Genomic DNA, 20,558 nt, shown 5'->3' with positions numbered 1-20,558 from the left:
TGAACAGAATATGATTGAGTCAAAAATATAAATATGACTTTATTTCACAATCCCCCAAAAGATCAGACATCCATAAAAGAAATGCAAAATGTAGTCTCTTCTCAAGTCTAAAATGGATATAATCTATTTTTGCCACATACAGTAATCCTGTTGCAAAATAAGCAAGAGCATCCAACGTCTACACACAGTACAGTAAAAACAATATAGTTCACATACGTATGTACACAGAATATTAACAAGTAAAAAGTTTTTCCCCCCCAAGTTTTTTTTAATGCTGGTGATAGCTTGTATTTGATGGGAAAAAAATGTCATATTGTGACTGATAAAATAAATCAAAACGTGTTTTCATTTGCAAAGGGGTTTTCCTGTAAATCAAGTGATTTCAAACATGCTTACATTCATTTTATTGTGTGTTTGTTGTTCCGGAAGACATTGGAACTAACTTTAAAAATACATCATGATCAAGTGTGTGTTGCAACAGCATTAAAACTACATTTGTAGAGACTCCAATACATTTTTTTTTTCATTTTAAAAAGAGCACCATCTATATTGTATAAAACCAAGTTGAGTCAGTGAACTAACTTGTCCTATGAGCACCACGAAGAAATTACAGCACCAGCCGTGTGACATTTGTACAGAATTCGATCAAGAGTCCTTAAAATGACAATTTAAAATAAAACAAAATCACCTTATTTAGACTCCGTCATATGCTGTGAAGGAAGTGTGAAATTGTCTGAAATTGCTTAGATGGTGTCAACATTTAAAAAATAAAATTGGGTTAAGATGGTGAAAATCAATATGTTTGCACTGTCCAGTACAAACTGGCAACATGTTGGCGTTTCAACAGGCATCAATCAAATATACAGCGAGTCAGAAAAAGTTCCAAAATCCTATCATCCCAACTCTGATAATTCCAATTTTCCAAGAAAGTGAACACATAAAATAAGTGCCAGTCATGATAAGCACTTTGTTGTAGACAAAAAAAATCATAATTGCTTTGAATGCTAAGTGTTAAAAAAAAAAAAAAAGGAAGAATACTGTAAAATATATTCATATATAAAAATCCCTATCTGTACATACATAATTAGGTTTGGGACAATTTTTCAAGTGAGGCTTGAGAGAAAATGGAGAAAAAAAAAAGTGCTTCTGAGAAACCTTCCAGACGACAAATCAGTTTCTTTCATGCGTGAAGCCAGTTTGCTACATGAGCTCATCCCGAGTAAAATAGAAGCGTGATGTGTGCACAGTGAGAATGGCACTGAACTCGAAACAAAAGCAAGGTACCAGCGTCATTCTGATTCTGAAGCAACAGGTTATCTTGCAGTAAACAGGCTTAACACCAGGAATTAAATAGAAATGATCAGAAATAAATAATAATCACCTTTTTTTGTTCTTTATCATGTGTATACATATAGATTGTATGTATACTGTATATATAAAAGCAGTTGGAAAAAAATTGCTTCAAAGCACCATCTCTTTTATAAACACAAAACTCACAGTTAAATGGGAAAAAAAAAATCAGAGGAAGACGAGGGAGCACAAAGCGAGCCGGTTGAGTATTTATTCGATATCCTATAATGACTGTGTCGTTTTTTTTCCCCTACCAGAAAACGAGTACGACTTCAGAACACTAGTATAACAAATTTCTCTTACAAATATTTTTTTTTATCCCACTGCTACATGACGTTTCTGCACGCTCGTTTGACAACTTTGGCATACCAACGGCTTTCGTGTGGTGAACCTGTGCACATCCGTTCTCTTTTAATATGGAAAGTTGTGGAAGATTTTTCCTATTCGATAACAAGCTTCAGGTAGTACTAGTAGCACGAATAGGAATAATAAAAAAAAAATTCTATCGAGACAGACATTCTGCTACCGTGCTTGTCTTACGAGTGAGCACAAGAAAAAAAACATTCATCTTAAAATTAAGGATGTATAATAAATACTCAAGCGGCTTTTTGAAGAGCGTGATTAAAACCAGGTAGAAAATAAATGACAAGCAGTCTCAAGTTGATTGAGGTAAGGCATAAATAAGCACAGTGTGTGTGTGTGGGCGTGTGTGTGTGTTGCCTAAGTCCAGCTGTTGTAAGGACCTGTCACTTGTGTGAGGGCGTAAGGGGACACGGTGATGACCCCGTCTCTCGGTAGTGTCCACGTTTGCCGCGTGGGGATGTCCCTGGTCTTCCACGCATCCTGCCCGTCTAACCCCGCCCCCTCCTTTGTCTCCCCTCCTAACCCGCTCCCGCCTCCCTCCATCCTCAGTCTTTCATCTTCCTCCTCCTCCTCCCTCTCCCGCTCCCTCTTGGCCATCTTGGCGTCCCACATGGCCATCCCGTGGCCCGGCTCGTTGAGGGACTTGTGCTGGTAGAAGACCAGGGAGATGCGCGTGGGGTGGCGGCGGTCGGGTTTGAGGATGGGCGTGGTGGCGTGCAGCTCCCGCCGCGCGCACTCGATGAGGATGGAGCCATGCGAGGGCGCCACCGCCACGCCGCCGATGTCGTGGTCCAGGAAGTTGTGCTCGCTGTCCGACCACACCTCCTCCTGCTTCACTTCCTCCTCAAAGCCGTGGAGTCCGTTCAGCCTGCTGTAGAGACCCTCAGAGGTAAGTTGAGGGGAGAAGGTGGAAGACGGAGGGGCGCTCCCGCTAGTCGAGGGTCTCCGCGGAGGGGAGAGCATCTCGCCAGGCTCACTTTTAAAAGTACGAGGGAAGCCGGCGGGGTAGCCGTTCACCGCGTCGCCGGTGCTCTGATACGGCGGGACCGAGCGGTTTGGTCCGAACGGGAAGCCGGGCTGGTGGTGGTTGGGTGACATGAGGTCCCTCTGTTGGTGGTAGTTGCTGGTGCTTGGACTGTAAGTGCTGGCCTGGCACCGGTCCACGTTGGCGGGACGAGGCGATGCTTTGTTGTAAAGGGCATGTTGCTCTGTTATGAAAACAGAAAAAGAATTTCAAAACCATGTGAAATCATTTTTTTGGGTGATTTGTTTCTAAATACGGTGGACCTCGGATTCAACGGCGAGAACATCGTGTAGATAAATAGAGCAACGACCATGTTAGCAGGGGCGACTGTGCTAGCAAAGGTCTTGCAAAGCGTTAGCTTCTCTCTCTTCTTCTCTATGCGTTTGCTGTCATGTCATCTTCCTCTCTCAGTGTCACCTCCTCTCTCCTTGTTCTGTCCCTGCTTCCTTCCTCATGCAGTCCTTTTCTACTGCGTCTGACTTCTGGTAGATCATCACTTGACTGACTAGGACCTGCCTCACTGTCATCGGGAATCGCCTGCAGGCCAGGAGGATAATGTTAACATCTGAAATTTCGTATTGTTTCTTAAAGGGGGACAGCGTTTGTATCGGCATCCCATAATGCACGGTGCTGGATTGCTACTGGACTCACCACCTTTGGTGGGGGTTTCTCGCTTGACTTTAGTGGGAGTGAGTGGGCTCAAGCCGAGCTTCTTCTCCAGCTTCTCGGCTTGAGCTTTCAAACGAGCTTCTTGCCTCATCTTGCGAGCTGACTTCACCGGCTCAGCTAGCAGACGCACCTGACAAGGAGCGGAGAAAAAGAAGGATCCGATTCACGTTTCGTTCCATTGTCGGTACCACGGCCACGAGAGGATTCGCTCTCTGCTCACCTCTCTCGGGAAAGATGACAGAACCTGAAGGGCACCGGTTTGGATCTTGGCCCACTGTCCTTCGACGCGACCAAACTCGTCTCTGTCGGTGATCTTGTAGAGCGGAAGAACGTGGAGCTGCTCGTCTTCCGGTATATTCCGAACCGCGCGGTTATCTTCCTTTGTTAAAGTGCAAACCTGAATAAAAAAAGAAACCAAACGTCACCAAGCGAAATAATAAGCTGTATCACGGACTGACTTTTTTTTTTTTAAAGTTTCAGCCTAGCATGGAGTGGAGATTGCTCCTGCGTGGTACAAAGTAATCATCTTACCACAGTGCTGCCGTTATTCATGTTGTGGTTGTCCTTGTGAGCGTGGGCGCAGAAGTCCACACAAGCCGTGACTCCCGAAAAAGGACGTCCCTTCCTCCAGCCGAGCCGACAAGAGTCACCCTTCTCCTCTTGCTCCACCTAAAGAAGAGATGTGGGAACACTTGCGATTTGTGGTGATGACAAAGAAGATGGAATAACTGTCTACTCCGAGGGTTAATGAAGAGTAAATATTGAGCTTTCGTGTTTCTTACCTGGTTCTGGAAGGCTTCAGGAGCGAGGCACTTGTACAGTGGTGCAAGGTCAGTGGCGAGACTCTGAAGGTTTTTCTCTACCTTCTCCTCCTGAAAGTAAAGATCAAAAGTATTTTTTCTTTCTAGGTTTTACTTGTCCGGTTTTACTTGTCCAAAATGGAGTCAAACAGCTGTCATATTTTTGGGTTGAAAAATCCTCATCATTTTGGTGATGATGATCCCTTTACCTGCTCCGGGTAGTCACCAAGCAAGCGAAACTTGCGCGGCACTTTGCTACGGGCGAACTTGCAGCCGTTGAAGTACATACTCCACGAGCAGCCGAAGGAGAAGGATGCCCCGCAGGTATCCGGGTCCAACCCCTGACAGGCGCAGGTCCGACTGCGGAAGGGGGAAACAAAGGGTATTGAGAACTAAAATCCTACGTGGTTACGGAGGCATCGGCGCTTACTCTTCATTAAGGGCGCAGCGTCGGCTGGTGGGCGAGCCGTATTTGAAGAGGGTATCTGTGAGCTCCTGGTAGAGGTGGTCCGCCACCGCCCTCGGGATTCCCTCCCACGCCAGGATGAGGATGACCAGCACGGCGGTGTCGCAGTAGTGCCCCGGCCTCTGCCGCACTAAACACAACAGCTTCTCCTCCTCGCTGCCTCGCCGGACCACCTGTCACGTGATCGATCAAACACGACTCTTGTTATTATGACATCAGAGGACATATTTGTATATCTGAGGACATATAAATGTGTGGTTGTCACTTACCCATTTTGCAATTGGGCATCCCTGGGAGCTTTTTCCTTCTTTTCCAGTGTAGACAACAACTTCCAACCGGACTGCGTTTCCCTTGGCGCCATATCTGTGATGCAAAAATATACAAGAGACATTCCATTAGGGACACCTAAGCGCTTTGATTTCTATTCAAAGCCAGTCATAAGAATGTTGATGATAAAATGAAAAGAAATGACACTATGTGGTGTGACCTCTGAAAACAAACTCACTGCAGCTCAGCTTATGCAATAATGTGGTTTGGCTCTTTGCCATAAGCCGTTCCACTGAGGGCAACCGTAACGACGACATGATGGAAATGAAAACTTGTCTGACATCCCCAAAGTAATGAAGGCTGCTGTTTTACACAGTCGGTTACATCACACTTGTCCTGTCTCAACATGTTGTCTGTGTGTGTGCGTATATCTAAATATAGATATTTATATATATGTGTGTGTGTGTGCGAGGTGCACATGCTAAGCGTGCTTCCTCTTAATGGCAGACTCCTTGGCGGTGACCTTGCCGCATTCCACCAAGCCTGTACTTGACAAGCTCAGCATGTTTGGTGGTGAAATCCAGCTAAATATTAACAATGATCACAGCAGTAGTAGTAGTACTACTAGTAGTAGTAGTACTTGCAACAGCAGTAGTAGTAATATAGCGAGTTTTTGGAGGATGTATTTGATATCCTACTAATGTGATGAATTATAAATGAAACTAGTGATTAATAAATTCTTAAATGGCTTTCAGGATTTATTCAACTTGCTACTAATGCATTGAATTATGAATGAAAACTTGCACACTGACTAAAAACTTATATTAATGCTCAATTCCCAGGGATTGTCTAAGTACAAATAGTGTAGTAGTAATTGGGACTTAGAGTCAAAATCAAACGAATGAATACTTTGCTAAATGCTAAAATGGCGCTTCAATAGTAGTAGCAAGTGGCGGTAGTCTACCTGGTCTCCATCAGTTCCCTCACTGCTGCAACACTGGGTCCTGCGCCAAGGTGAGTGTAGTAAGGACCTTCTTCCTTTTCAATGATTTGGTCTGTGGGGGGGAAGGGTTGTGTATGAAAAAACTGAACCAACATAAAAACAATTCAATAGAAGTGAGCCAGAGTCTGGATTCAACCGCAGAACTGAGTTACTTCTTTTGAAGTGCGCCAAGAATGCAGAAGCTAAAGGTTCAACTCTCTGCTAGCATCAACTCACCCACACATTGACAGCAAGGAAGGTCAGATAGCTTTTTGGAGGGCGTGTTGAGCAGATTCTTTGTCGGGGTGTCCAGAAAAGCCATGGGCGACTCCAGGAAGCAGTTGACGCTGTGCTTGGATGGAGTGGACTCCGCCGAGTGGCCCGCGTCTCCGTCGGCAGATGTAGATAAGACGGTGACAGGCCCCGACCTCTCCAGCTTGTAGTAGCTTTGCTGGCTTGGAGGGGGAGACTGTCGAGCACCAAAGAGGCTGTCGGCGGGACCAGGGTCGGCGGCGTGGCCGAGGTGCGTCACCCCGGGATCAGCACCGTACGGCAGCCCTTCGCGGGGCTGCGCTACCTGAGTTGACAAACACCTCTCCTGCCCCGGTCCTGCGGCAGGATTGTGTTGGTGGAGTGGGTTGTGCACATATGACAAAAGCTGGTTCTCTGGGTCCGGGCTCTGGTTGGTCCTGTAGTGGTGAGTCTGAGTACTGTGACGGACCAGTTGCTTTGCTTCCTCCTGGGCTTCAGCCAGGTATCTCTTCAGGTCAATCTGGGCCTGAGGAAGGAACAGATTCCTCCTATGAGGGGGAGCGGATTTGCCAGGCAGAGGGGTTTTCTTTCCTCTGCTTCGATGAGCCGCATCTCCATTTGCCATGCGTTTTGAGAGAGGGGTCCGGCGGTTGATTCCTTCCTGTGGTGCCTCGTTACTCTTCTTCTTCCTGGGTTTTGAAGGGGTTGTTTTAGCTTTCTTTACGGGGGTCTTTTTCTGACCAGGGGATAACTGTGAGTGGTAGTTGTATCTGATCGCTGACACGGGAGTCCCCTTTACGTGATTGGCCCCGGGTAGCTGGCTCTGACGGGACTGGATGATGAAAGCCAAGTTGGCCAATTGGGCGGCCACCTCCTCCTCGTCTCGGTTCCTAATCATCTTGGGTCTCTCGCGGTCCTCCCAAAAGTGACGCTCGTGGTCTTTACCCAGTTTTACGCTGCTCGGATCCGAGTTGTCGTATTCTGACTTGATAACACGAGAACCGAAGCTTTGGTACGGCCTCCTGCAGGGCGCTCCGTTGCCCCGTTCAGTCGGCCTCGTGCCCTGGCACCGTTGGATGACGTTACCGTGTCTGGCCACGGGTGGGCGTATCACCGACGTCTGGTGAACCGGTGAGCTAATGACCGAAACTTTGTTGTAGCGGATTTCTGCTGTGGGTTTGGCTTCTTGCGTTGAGGTTTCTTGCAGGGTGACTTCAGAAGGTTCACACTTTCGTTCGGTTTTAATAAACATCGGGGTGTGCTGAGGTATAGCTGCCAGTTGAGTTAAGGCCTCAATGGCGATAGCCTGGTCAAAACTAAGATTCCTCTTCTCTGCCAAAGACTGAACGCTTGGTAACAGGTCATTCGAAGGCGGTTCACTTTTGATCGTTTGGGGAGTCCTCGGTAGGCTCCCCCGAGAGTGACAAAAGTCATTCCTCAAGTCCTCGGACTCTTCCTTGATGAAATGCAGATCCGGCAGTTCGGTTTTGATGGACCGAAGAGCGGAAGGACGTGAGCTGAAGAGTTTCTCCTGTAGCCCTCGTCTCTCCGTGACGGACAGACAAACCACCGCCGCTAACGTGGACAACGGGTCTTCGCAGACATCATCTTTGTCGCTAAAATGCGCGGCGATTGCTTCTTCATCCTCTTCCAGTTTGATCCTCTTCAATGGGGCCGACGTGTCGGGAGTCTTGGGTCCGTTTTGAGAGGGGATACTGGCGATTATGCTCCGTTGAGGCTCTAAGGCCATCTTAGCCCTGTGATATGACTTCAGATCAGCGTGATCACCGGTCACATTAGCACCGTTAGGTTTAGTTGGGTTTCCCGAAATCCCGTTGTGGAAATTCACAGAAGAGCGTACATGTTGTTGGTGAAGTGCAATGTTGCTCAGCTGCAACCCGAGCTCTCGCTGAATAAGTGCCGGGCGTCCGCCGAGGTCCAGGTTGCGGCGATGTGTGCCGGGAGGAGTTTTTGTATGTCGTATATGGCCTTCCTCCTCCTCGTCCTCCTCTGCCGCCGTGTGGGTGACATCCATCTGTGCCTCCCCTTTGCCATTGAACGACCCACTTTGTGGAACCACCTGCTGCAGAAGGAGAAAATAAGAAAGTGATGACTCAACGTGGTGCGGTGGTATGCGTTACTCAGAATCACTCAAAAACAGAACACACCTCCCTCTCAGCGTGGCGAGGGCATCTGCCGCCTCCACCGTCAAGATGCTTGAAAATATTGCGGCAAACAACATGAGCCAATCAAACACTCACCTTCAAGGTTTCAATGGAGGCGCCAGACAAAGACTCAATAATGAGAGTGGAGCGAATGTGGGTTTGCAGTGAGAAGGTGAAAATATGACGAATTCAAAATTTGCACCTGTTTGAAGTAAGACGAGATCTTTTTTGAACAAACGACACCCCCCCCCTGCCATCTGATATGTTGCTCAGTCTATTCGAATATCACGGAACTCTTTCAGTAGTACTTTACTACCCATTAAAATAGTCCATTTGATTTATTTTCAATTTGGGAAATGTGCTGAAAAATTGAAGTTTTGTTTTAGTGTGTGAAACAACATGAGATCTGACAAGATAGCATAGTTTCTCTCATTTTACATGGAAGAAACGCCTAACAAACTCTATCAGTGTCTGACAGACTCATCCAGCATCAGTATCACCAGACCACAATGAGTCAACTGACCAGACATTAAACTGTTGCGGCTGTTAAGTATTGCAAGTAAGCAATGCAAAAAGGCCATTATTATCATTATCCTCAGGTTAAATTAGTCACTTTTCGAGGGCTTTCCTACAGTCCTTGTTTTGGCAATAACAAGACAGACGCCTCTCTGAAACAACGGGTAGTGGCTTGGTGCGGTATACTCAAAGTGGTGCCTCAAGTGGTGGAAATATTTCAGTAAATGAGACCAGACTTGCAAAATATGCAAGGCTATCCTCAAATATGACAAAGACACAAGTGCTGAGCTGCATCAAAAGCGCAACGACATCCTGGACCGGACAATGGGTCTGAGTTTAAAGAGAGGAAGAGCTCAGTGGAGTGGGACGAATAAAAAGTCCCCATGTTTGAGCGAGGCTGGGAAAATAGCAATGTATTTTGACTCATTTTATTCCTTGAGGAAAAGGGCATGAAAAGCAGGAACCCAAGCTGAGAGAGTTGACTATAAGCATTCAACGTTGACTGTATTCCAGGATATGTATTGTACACCGACGTACTCACAACATGGACTTCACATGAACCCGTTGAAAAGGTCATACATGTTTAACATAAGTTAAATAAATAAATGAATAAACCTGCATTATGTTCTGTTTGTAGTTTTAGTTTCATAAAGGGATTTGTATTAAGTCGTGTTAATTTGGTTTGTTTGGATTTGCGGTCACTTGTTTAGCTAACAGGAAGTCCGTGTTCCGAGAACAGGAAGTCACAAAGTGACAGATAGCAGGGAAGCTAATTATACAGATTTTTTTTTGTTCTTTGCAATATGTCTGAAAACACTTGGCGGGGAGTGTTTTTTTGTACATTCAGTTATCATATGATGTATTAAAGAATGTTTAGTTACATTTTTTAATGCATTTGCTAAGCTAAGGTTAGCATTCTGATTTACTTTAACATAGACTTTATTAGCATTAAGCTAGCGGGGCTTTCGCATCTTATTTATCATGCTAAATTGATGCTTTTATGTCAGGATTCATCTAGTGCTAGATGATGCACATTTATTCTGTTGTAGTTTCCTGAATTAAAGAATGAAAAGGAAACTTTAGCTTCTTATTTGGGTTCTGCTGAGCGGTGAAACAGGCCCCGGAAAATCAAGCTAAACTTATTGTTCACTTTTCATGATAATTTAGCCCTAGTCAATATTGAAGATGAGAATTTTTAAACATGTTTATTATTATTTTTACGTTTACGTCTGTTCCCTCTTGCAACTGATGCAACTGTAATCCTGTGATAACCTTTGGAAGCGGAGGAGGAAAAATGGGCAACACACGGAACAGTGCTTAGTTAATGGAAGGGGTATTTAGGGGTGGACGTGTGTGTGTGTGTGTGTGTGTGTGGCGGGGGGGAGTCCGCCTGTCACAAAAAACTGCTTTCAATGACAAAGCACCGCTGGCCGTCTTCCAACCCTGCACCAGACGCACGCGTTGGCCTCTCTGTACGCTATGCATCTTTGTGTCCGACATTCAAAGCTCACATCAAAAAGCAGCCTCTGCTTTTTAGTCTTCTCCATTTGGCCTTGCAATTAAAAAAAAAAAAAATGAAAAGCTTTCTTATTTCAGGACGTGAAATGCAGACCCGTATTTAACCGGCGGGTCACTTGGGGGATGCTGTCTTTGTGTCTGCCTCGGGTCGCCTCCAGTCACATGTCAGGAAGGTGAAGCCATTTAATATCATTGCTATCCATCTCAGTATGCTCTTTGTCCTCACTAGTAGAACAACCGGGTCAGAATAATATGTAGCTCTTTGCTGTCTTTTGGAAAACTCCTCTGCTCGTCCAAGCGTTTACTGTTCACGAAACACTTGAGTAGTTTTGGAGCGAAAGCTTCACGCACTCTTAGAGACCAACCCTAGCAACAGTGGTGTCACAGACACTTGAATCCTAACAAACCTGTCTCTCCGGGCGACACGTCTCCAGGGAGGTCTGAAGTGCTTCTACTCGCAAACATACACGCATCACGGCACGTGAGAGTTTTATTCTACGCTAAAGAAAAGCATGTTCCCCTTTCCTGGCTGAGAGTTGAGGTAGTAGCGGTTTCTCTTCTTTCCGCACGTGAGACTTTTTTCTTCATTCACTCGAGAGCGTTTCCTGCCCGAGTGATTTTTTATTTTATTTTAAAACAGACAGTGATGAAACTTTAAAGCGACCGCGTGGGTGAGAAGAAGAGGGCCGAATAGTATTACCGTAGCCTGACAGGATTACAAAACATGCTTTGCTCATCAGAAAAACAGCAGGTGGACTAGTACAACGGCTCTCTTGAAAGTAACGCAAAATGACGCTGGACGAAAAAAAAAAAAAAGATTCCTCCAAACAAAGCACCGGCTGCTACGAGGTCCTTTAAACCCACCTGGAAACGACAAGCCAAACACCCTCAAGGTCCTCAGCCTGAATCAAAACCAGCTTCCAAATAAAGCACTCCAATCAGCTAAATCCAAGGGATGAGCTTCACTGCAGCTAGACCACTAAGTCACACACACACAGCTAGTTTTTTTTTTTTTTAACCTTATCCGCCCTGGGAGGAAGCCCCTCTGTTTTCAGCATCACCCCCCACCCCCCACCTTTTCCTCACACACTAGAAGGTATTGGTGGCCATCTTGCTTTGCTTCAAAAGACAAGCGACAGTAACAGAGCACTGGGCAAGCTTCTGGATGACATGACAAGGGTGACTGTGGTAGCCAGACACTGCCACAGCTGAAGGTTACACACACAAACACACACACACACGAGATGTCTTTCCCGAGGGGCAGACAGGGGGCTCATCAGCCAATAGCGTGAGGACCTTAGCGGTTTGTAAATTATCTTCCATGCCTAGACTCTCCTAAACAAAGGATCCCCTATGTGGGCTTTTCACTCGAGCACTATGCGCAGGGATCGGAGGCAAGCTGTGGAATGGACGGCGCGCACACGCTGGATCAGGCGCTGAGGACAACAACTCTGTGACTGGGAGAGATTAACCCCTAAGGCACCACCCCGGTGCTACTGACAGAACCGATGTTGGACTCAAGCATTAGACGAGATGAGAAGGTTTCCTCAGTCCGTTGTCGGGAAAATGAAGGCTCAGAGTTGATTTGGACTCAAGTGTTTTGTAAACAAACAGGAATAGTATCACGGTGTTCCTGTGCTGACTCCTGATTGGCTTATAAACGGACCTGTTCACTGGGAAATGACTCGCCGAGTCATTCCACGATCCAACAAGACGGCACCGGAGAGAAAAATAGATCTTCAGCAGCAACTGCTAGCATTTTGACAATAGGGAACTACATCGAAGTGACAAGTGAAGCCCAACTAGAAAAATAACTCGATTCATCGGTTAAAGCCATCGTTACTTTGGAGTTTTAATCAGTGTCCAAAAGTTCTGTCTGAAGGCTTCTTACGCAGCACATTCCTCACTCTCACATGACTGTGACACTGACATCCTCCTGAAAACAACTTCCCTTAACTAAAGTCATGTGATCTCTTGATATTAAATCTTTTATGATCGGTTAGATCCCGTTATTTGTGGTCATCGCAGACGATTTGCGATAGAGGATGCTAAACAAAGAGACAAGGAACTCGAGAGCACGAGACAATGAAACCAAAAAAAACCCCGATGTGAGTGAGTTTAAAGGCATCCGTGAGGTAAGAAGGGTCATACCGGGACACCATCAGAAGAACTCAAGCATGCGTCAGTGCGTAACACTCCGGTGAGGCCGCCTCAGCTGAGCGTTTCATCGAGGAGGAAAACAATATGCAACACACACAGAGGAAATGATTGCGCTCTGCTGAGCGCAGTAGAGGAAACAGCCCGACTTGGAAGTCAGTCAATGTACGGCCTTATAATGCTCGAAGTGTAACCTGTCGGTGATGAGGATAAATCGAGATAATACCAGAAATGGTTGTCCGGAGATGATCGCAATCCTGCAATCTGAGTGTGTATCAAAAAAATTGCTGATGCTGTCTCGTGTTAGTTCCGGATGAGCTGCAATAAAACCGGGAAGTGTTAAAGCTTGCCGAACAGGTTTGACAATGGCAGAAAAACTACTAACTGTACACAAAGACAAACAAAAACTGTGATGATTGACTACCAAAGCCAAATTGTGAAATGTTATTGTATGTGCAATACAACGGCAGAGGAAATGAAATACTTCTTAGTTTATAGTAAGTTGTAGTCAATTTGATGTGATTTGGATCTAGCACAAAATTTGGTGGGATAACTTCATTTCAAAGTGAAATAGTTGCGTCTCAAATCATCTTACTCTATTGAAATAAATGGGATTGGCATTAATCCATTTTGGCCATGTCGAAAAACAGCAAAACAAAGAAAAAAACAGCATTCTTGAATATGTTAGTGGCTAGATGAAGGAAACTCGTAATTTAAATTAAGAAAAGTCTGAGTGGTATCAATCAAATGCTTCATCTTGAGTGACACAAAAAAAAACCTTTCAACTCAAAAATAAACTTTCCCCACCTTCCTCGCTTTGCGAAATGAAAGTGTTTGCTCGATTAACACGGATTATTTTTAGACTGAAATGTGTGCTTTCCTGTTTGCTTGCGGTTGTCACCACTCGCTAGCCAATGAGAGGCACGTTGACATTAGCTGCGGCATTAATGACAACCGTTGGCAACGGTCACGTTTTACTGGGCTGGGCTCCAGTGGGCTTCGGCCCGCCAGATGTTCGGGCGACTGTTGCTGTTGAGCCGCTCGCGTGTAATGCATTTGAAGGTGATTCATGTCCAAACTCCTTTTTCGTAACAAGAGCCAGGCTGCTTGTTGGAGAAAGCAACATGTGGCAAGTTTAAAAGCTCCAAATGAAGGGTGCGGTGGAAAGAGCTAACTATACATGATCCCCTATACATTATAATTCACCCAGTGATGACAATGTTAAGAAATATAATATTTGCTAACCCTCCTTGTGAAGGACAAGCTGAACGCCAGTTGAGTATACGCAAATGAACGCGTTGACCCAGAGACACACAAAAACACACATGCGCAAACTATGCAGGCAGGCAACTCCCCCAACCCCCCGGGGGCCTCGTGGCTGCTCGCGAGTCGAGTGGAAAAAGGCTTTTGGGGTTTGTGTTATGGTGAGTCAGCACATGTGCACACGTGTGTTGAAAGCGCAAATGCATTGTATAAGTGGAGGATGAGAAATAAAACTCGCACTATAGACGACGTGAGATTTTTGGTTGCGTTTATCATTAGCTGAATGCTAACGTGGCCTTTTTGTAAGTGATCTTTCATGACAGTAGTGACTGTGATGGGAAAGGAGAGCCACAGATAGCAGCTTTATTTTAAGGTATCGAGTACTTATAGAAACTGCCAATACCAGCCACCAATACCTGTGGCACAATAAAAAAAATCGCTATATCGATTATAATCCGAATATTCCCTTTTTTCTTTTTGTCCTGCGTTAAATTAAAATTGAAGTATTGGAAGTATCGGTACTTGGTATCGGTGGGTAAATGTAGGAGGACTAAAACTACGTATCCATCTGCACCATCATTGTCTATAGATTGTTTTTTTTTTTTTATTGAGGAAAGCATTTTAACTTAGCGTTAATGGCTTCGGCCGCATCGGAGCGACATCTCGGGTTGCCTACTCAGCAGTCCATCTGCGCTCATGTTTACTGGGCTCTGGCAGAAGAACTGAGAGTCCCATAAAAGAGACATTTCCTCTTCATCTGCTCTTTTCTGGGCCCAAGCAGCAAGCAGTGCGGCTGTTACTTGCATGTGTATACCTTGCAGAGCTCAATTCCAGCTAATTGGCTTGGACTGGCTTGAAAGGAAACCGTCGGGTTGCCGTAATGAACCAGTCCGAGGTAGACTCATAGCGGGTTGGCTCGGCGCTAACTTTGGCAGCGTCCCTGACATTCGAGCGGGCAAGGCGGGCTCGCCTTCTGTCCCACATGCTTCGGCGATGAACGGCGCACACGTGCGTCCTTCAGCTGATCGAGAAAACACCCGGACCTTGACGCAATGGTTTCAGTCCTTTCATTAAATTTCAGCCGATTATTGGATAGGATAATCAATTGTATCATTATAACAGATTCTAGTTTGGCCTAATTACCTGGACGCAGGTTACTGAGTTCAGAGTCTTACAGAGCGGCAGTGGTGCGTGTCCGCCGTTTATCTCTGGCTAAGCCTCATTATGACCCTGAGAATACGCCGTCAGAGTAGGCAGGCGGGGTCAAAGGTGGGCGGCAGACAATGAGGTCGCCGTGGCAACCGTCGGAGCTGAAGACCTCCGAAGGCACAGAGTGGGGGGAAGCGCCGTGACAGGCGCTTCTGTCCGGAACAAATCACTCTGGCTTTACATTAAGCAGGCTCCCGTTTTGAAAACAATAGAGGAGGTGGCGATTCGAATTTCAAATTATTTGGATCATCAATGAATGGTGATGACACCTTGTTTTATTTCAACTTTTCCAAATTGTCGGAATTTCAGCCTTTCTTCACGTCGCGTCGTCTTCCACGATGTGTAATGGCGCTAAAGCCAACGATGCTACAATGGCACATCCCCCAAAGCGCCGCCTCGCTCTCTCCCTCTCTCTCTGGCGGATGTGCAAGTTGTTTTCATGATACACGTGTTCTCTCAGCCGGGTTACTATTTCGCTGCCGAACGCACCGCCGCAGTGAAGGGAGAGAAAAAAAAAAAGTGGGATTGGATGATGTGTGAGAGATTAATGAGATGGCAGGGAGGAGCTAGGCTTAGCTCATTGGAGGCTAAAACAGGTTACGGAAAGCTCAGTTGAAGTCCCAGGGGATGAGCCAAGGGTGGGTCGTCATGAATAATAAATACTTTACTGGTGACATTTTCGACGAAAATGGATTTTGGAATTTATCGTCAGGAAAAATGGTGGCAATCTTGAAATGGTCCTTTCCATATTTGTGACCATTGTGACCAACAGTAAAGAGAGAAATATTTGTTCTGACTGCACCTGTACAAAAAGACGGACATTTTTGGAATATTTTCATCTTTGTGTATTTTGCGTCACTTCAGGCTCACAGGCCGCGGGTATCGTTTTGCATAGGAGGGCAATGTCAGCGATAATAACTGTCTATTGGTCAGCCATTCAAAAAAGTTAGGACGAGGAAATATCGATTTACTATCGCGCTTGTCCTCATTAAGCTGTGAGTTCTATCCTAGATGAGTGTGAGAGAGAAGTGCGGTACGACAGCCAATCACAGAAGCCGAACAACATTCACACACGATTTCGTATCTTCGAAAATCCCTAAACCAGAACACAAAAAGTCCAGATCTAAGAACTGGATCCCAAACCTTAGATCTGTGAAGCAGACATGCTAACCACCATGCTGCCCCATGTAGTCAGGACTTTTTTTTTTTTTATGCACTATGAAAGGCAGCATTTAGCGTGTGGTGCTAATGTGCATGTGTGTGCCTTAAGGGCCAAGGCCCAGCCTTCCCTTGAATGCCCAACGTAAGGCGAGGCCATGAGGGAGCCATCAAGCAAGCCTGAGTGAAACCAGACCTTTATTTGAAAAAGGGAAACCACCTCTACAACACTCCTCGCACAAAACAAAACAGAATTTTGCTGGCCAAATTGTTTCAAGTGTGTTTTCAGTCCCTTTCGACGAGCCTTCTTTGATTATTATTTTTAGACGGGACCAAAACAAACCGCTCGCTACGTTGCGGAAAACAGGAACAGTCGTAGACAAGCCACTACAAGCTCAACTTGGCCTCTGCCCTTTTTCACAATCCTGTGGAAGAGACGTTTGGCAGGAAGGGTGTGTGAGCTTGATCAGCAAGTGTGGCCACCGAGTGTCTAGCAACATATGCTATTGCTACATAATTACACACGCTACGTGCGGTCGCAATCTCGCCCTCGGCTCGACTACTTGGGAAACCCGTACGAGCTGCGAATGACAATATCGCAATCTCGCGTTATGTTCATATTATAACTCGTTATGTTCATATTATAACTCGACATACAAGTGCCTCAAATTTTGTTGAGTTGTTTTCATTTAAGTGGTGTTGCATCAATTTGTGCTAATTCAGGCTACATGCGAGCTAATGTGCCTCATATAAAAGCGTTTTGTTAGCGGGGATTACTTTACCGACTAAATACAATTGTTTAGGTAATAATGTTTCATGAATCTGGCGTTGGTGGTTTATGAGCCGCTCCGTTTACACAGTGGAATAGTGTTAACGCATCTGCCTCGCAGTTTGCAGGTTTCTGGGGTTCGAACCTCCGTTCCGGGACGTTTGCTCGGACTATGGGTTTTCTTTCACTTCTCCAGTTTAGGCTTCAGTCCTGCAGCACTTGACAGATATTCAACGACTGCCTCATCACCGCAATTTACAAAGTCTCCATGATTCAATTTCCATTCTTATCTTGAGAAAGTGAGATGAGCGCCGATGTCATGTCAGTTCAGCGGAATGAAGGAACCAGTTTGCTCTGAATTCTAACAGCCAGTTTACCAGCCACCATGCACACGGGTGCGTGCGTATGTGTGTATAGCTAAACAAGACCCAGTGAGCCTTAAAGCCACACAAGCCCACACTGACCCACATTTTGGGACCTTCCTAATTATACGTCTGCAGACTCTTGCCTCCTGTGCTGGGCAATGGCGCACAAAGGTCTCCTCTGAGTGATTCTGCAGGTGTTATATAACAGTCACTCCTAATCTGCCTATGCCTCTACCACGGGGAGGGCGACTCAGTTAATACACACACCACATGGATCCTCGCTCTCAGTTTCTCCCTCCCCCCAGCCGCATGGACACCATTGTGCGACGCACATGGTGTACGCCGTGGCTCCGACAACTCATACCGCTGAATGAGGACAATACCGCCGGGCCAAATTCGTCACGTGTCATAATAAAAACTTGGCACGACGCCGGGCGGCCCAGAGGTAGGGAGAAACGTCCCCGAACAAGTCAGCGCGTAACACAATTTTGACCCATTAGCCGCATTAGCAAACAGCTGCTCTGTGACATGATCAACGCAAAGCAAGATTACGGTTTACCGACCATGTTGGGTTTGGAGGGAGCGCAACAAATGTACGGAAAGGCAGCATGATGACTGGCGGGTTTGACTCATAGTTCTGAGGTCCTGGGTTCATATGTCAGGTCAAAATTATTAAACCATAACAAGCTTACATTGTCTAGTTGGACTATTATTTTCATTTAGTTACCAGGTGAGCTGGTTCCAGTTGACCAAAAACAAAAAAACCGTTGAATCGCACAAGAAAATCTCAAGTCTTCAATGAACTCAACATCCACGTCTTTGGAATGTGGAAGGGAATCCCTCGCACCCCTCGAAATCTGAACCCACAACCTCAAAACCGTGAGGCGGTCGTGCTAAACAGGAGACGCTATGAGCTACGATCTACTTGGATGAATTTCATCAAAACGATGAGAAATTAGGACACCGTATTAAAACATTTCAGAGGAAACCTAACCGGGGCATTCATAATCCAGATCTCAAGCACACACAGATAACAGGCGCATTACTCCAACCACGTGCTGAGCGGCTGCCGGTCATGAAAACAAAGAAGGCATCATCCAGCATACTCAATTTAGTCACACACGCATTCACATGGGATGTCTATTCTCCACGCCCCTCCCCCCACGCACAACTATTTCGCAGGAAGGCTGCACCACATCTAGGGAATCTCAGTGTACCACTAAAACCGTTCTGTTTTTACTCAGGGCAGGACTGGACTTTAGGAGTGTTTGTCTAAAATAAACAACAAAACAACTGACCTGTGCGGCAGGGAGAGCGAGCAACGTCGACGGCCTCTTCCTCTTCAGTTCCACGCACTTCCTCAATTTACAGATCTGATGGCCGGTGCTGCGGTTCAGGCAGCAGCTGCACCGGCCGCAACTGATGGTCCTCAAGCACGGTTCGCATCTCCCGCACCTGCTTCGCTTTCGCCTCTCCTTGCGGTGCAGTTGCTTCCAGGAGGGCGGGCGGCGTCCCCCCTCGCACCCCAACGATAACGACGGTACAGAAGATTCGCCGTAGCCCGACTCTGATTCTGTTTCCAAGGAAAAGGACGAGCGGGTACTCTCGGAGCTGCAAGAGAAGGCCGAGCTGCCGTCCAGAGAAGGGGTCGAGATCTTTGGTGGCAGGTCTACCTCGGGCGCAGCGACTACTACAACTCTATCCTCATTCAGAACCGGATTACACTCAGCCGGAGTCTCAACCTGACTGTGGCGGTTCAACAGTTCTGGAGAGGGCTTCGTATCTTTGGCTTGCGGAGCAGGGTTCTCTAGGCTTTGCAATCGCTCCCAGAAGCTGCTTGTTTTCAGGCAGTCACTACGGATAATAACCGGGGTACTCCTTGCTACCGGGTTGGTATTTTGTGACATAGAGGTCTCTGGTACAGCAGAGGATCTCGGGACAGGGGTTTTAGCACCTTGAACGATAGTTTGCATGTCTGTCCAGGTCTCCCTTGGAACCTCTGGTTGGGATGACTCGGAGGGGTTGGGGGCTTTGGTGGAATATGAGGTAGCTGTGTTTGGGACAATTAGCACCTTGTCAAATGACTGTTCAGGCAGTCCCTTGACGGACAGAGGTCTATCCGGAGGTTGTAAGACAACTGAAGTACTAAGGAGGGATTCAGCAGAATTGCTCTGTTTTGGTAGACCCTCACCATCGACCGGCTCCTCTGTAACATCAGCCGTCTTCTGCTTAACCTCGTCCAACCTCTCAGCCGTTTTCTCGGCCGCTATGTCCGGATTGATCTCTAAATCGACCGCGTTGTGGGTCCTCGTCTCTCCCGAGATCACATCGTCATCTTTGACCTGACCGAGTTTGTCTCCCGTGAAAGATGGCATCTGCAGTCCTTGCGAGACAGGAGAGGCGATCCTCGTAGCTGCTAGTTCGCGAGGGCTATCTTGACTAGCGTCGTCACCGAGGTCCAGTTCATCTTCACTCGCAGGGGCTTCTGTCACAGCCTCCCCGATTATGCTTGTCCGGTTGTCTAGCGGTACACAGTCCTCCAGATTTTCATTGCACGGCGGCGAGTCCGCTTTGAGGGGGCTGCCCTCTTTAGCACCTTTAACATGAGCAGGGCCTTGAAAATCCGTTTTCAAAGAAACCGGCAGAAGTTGTTCGGGGTCTGCTTTCTCGAGGTACTCATCAGTAGTTGGGTTGTTGTTGCTGGTCATTGACAGCTGGTTTCTGGTAGTAGCTCCTCCCCTGGTCTTCCTCGCACCCCTGCACGATTTGGGTGGCATGAAGGAATCAGTTGACAGCTGCGCCCCCCTCGGAGACTTTCTTCGCCATAGGGTGTCGTCTAACTCTCTGTAGTGGTCAGGCACCTTGCTCAACCCTTTCAGCCTCGTGGATCCTGTAACACTTAGGGCATGGCTAACTCTACCAGGGGACGCACCTAAGGAGCGGCGACCTATCCCTCGTCCTCGGGGGCTCCGGCCCGACTGCGCCTGTGGCCTGGCACCCGACCTTGTGGAAGCAGTTGTGACTTTCTGGAGACGCTCTGACACTCGTTCCCTGCCTTTACTTGAGTTGCTAGTTTGCCGTTTGGAGCCGGCACCTTTTTGGCCATTTTTTCTCTGAGCAGGGGTTTGTCTCCTGCTGGATTTGGTGGGGGCTGGCATGGCTGAGGCTATGGAGGTGATGGGTGTTTGCAGCCAGCATGGAAGCCAGATTTGGAACAAGATTCTGTCTAAAATCCTCCACCTCTATTGTTTTGATTTGGCTGTGG

At 46.7% G+C, this 20,558-nt stretch overlaps 1 protein-coding gene across 8 annotated transcripts; it reads right to left on the bottom strand.

The window, feature by feature from the left end:
• Positions 1-14: 14 nt before the first annotated feature.
• Positions 15-20,451, bottom strand: tet1 (tet methylcytosine dioxygenase 1). Of its 8 annotated transcripts, XM_061284950.1 has the most exons (12): positions 12,756-18,559; positions 8,342-8,389; positions 6,159-8,256; positions 5,904-5,994; positions 4,942-5,035; positions 4,637-4,845; positions 4,416-4,566; positions 4,189-4,278; positions 3,938-4,075; positions 3,627-3,803; positions 3,389-3,536; positions 15-2,921 (listed from the first exon to the last, which is right to left on the bottom strand). In XM_061284950.1, exons 3-12 carry the CDS (start codon positions 8,206-8,208, stop codon positions 2,071-2,073), a joined length of 3,999 nt encoding a protein of 1,332 aa, XP_061140934.1. In that variant the 5' UTR covers positions 8,209-8,256; positions 8,342-8,389; positions 12,756-18,559; the 3' UTR covers positions 15-2,070. The 8 variants fall into 8 exon arrangements, with proteins under 8 accessions (XP_061140934.1, XP_061140926.1, XP_061140928.1 ...); XM_061284942.1 differs by lacking the exons at positions 8,342-8,389; positions 12,756-18,559 and adding an exon at positions 18,592-20,451; XM_061284944.1 differs by lacking the exons at positions 8,342-8,389; positions 12,756-18,559 and adding an exon at positions 18,592-20,451 and having other exon boundaries at positions 3,392-3,536.
• Positions 20,452-20,558: the final 107 nt, after the last annotated feature.

The sequence above is a fragment of the Syngnathus typhle genome, linkage group LG8 (genome assembly GCF_033458585.1).
Source record: "Syngnathus typhle isolate RoL2023-S1 ecotype Sweden linkage group LG8, RoL_Styp_1.0, whole genome shotgun sequence".
Classification (NCBI taxonomy): Eukaryota; Metazoa; Chordata; class Actinopteri; order Syngnathiformes; family Syngnathidae; genus Syngnathus; species Syngnathus typhle.
Note: the sequence above shows the minus strand (reverse complement) of the source record. Positions and strands in the feature narration are given on the sequence as shown.

Coding starts and splice junctions, on each gene's coding strand:
- tet1 (XM_061284942.1), bottom strand. CDS start 20,451: ATGCCAGCCCCCACCAAATCCAGCAGGAGACAAACCCCTGCTCAGAGA. Junction 5,036..5,903: donor AGGGAACTGATGGAGACCAG/GTAGACTACCGC, acceptor TTTGCATCACAG/ATATGGCGCCAAGGGAAACG. Junction 4,279..4,415: donor TTGGTGACTACCCGGAGCAG/GTAAAGGGATCA, acceptor CTTTACTTTCAG/GAGGAGAAGGTAGAGAAAAA.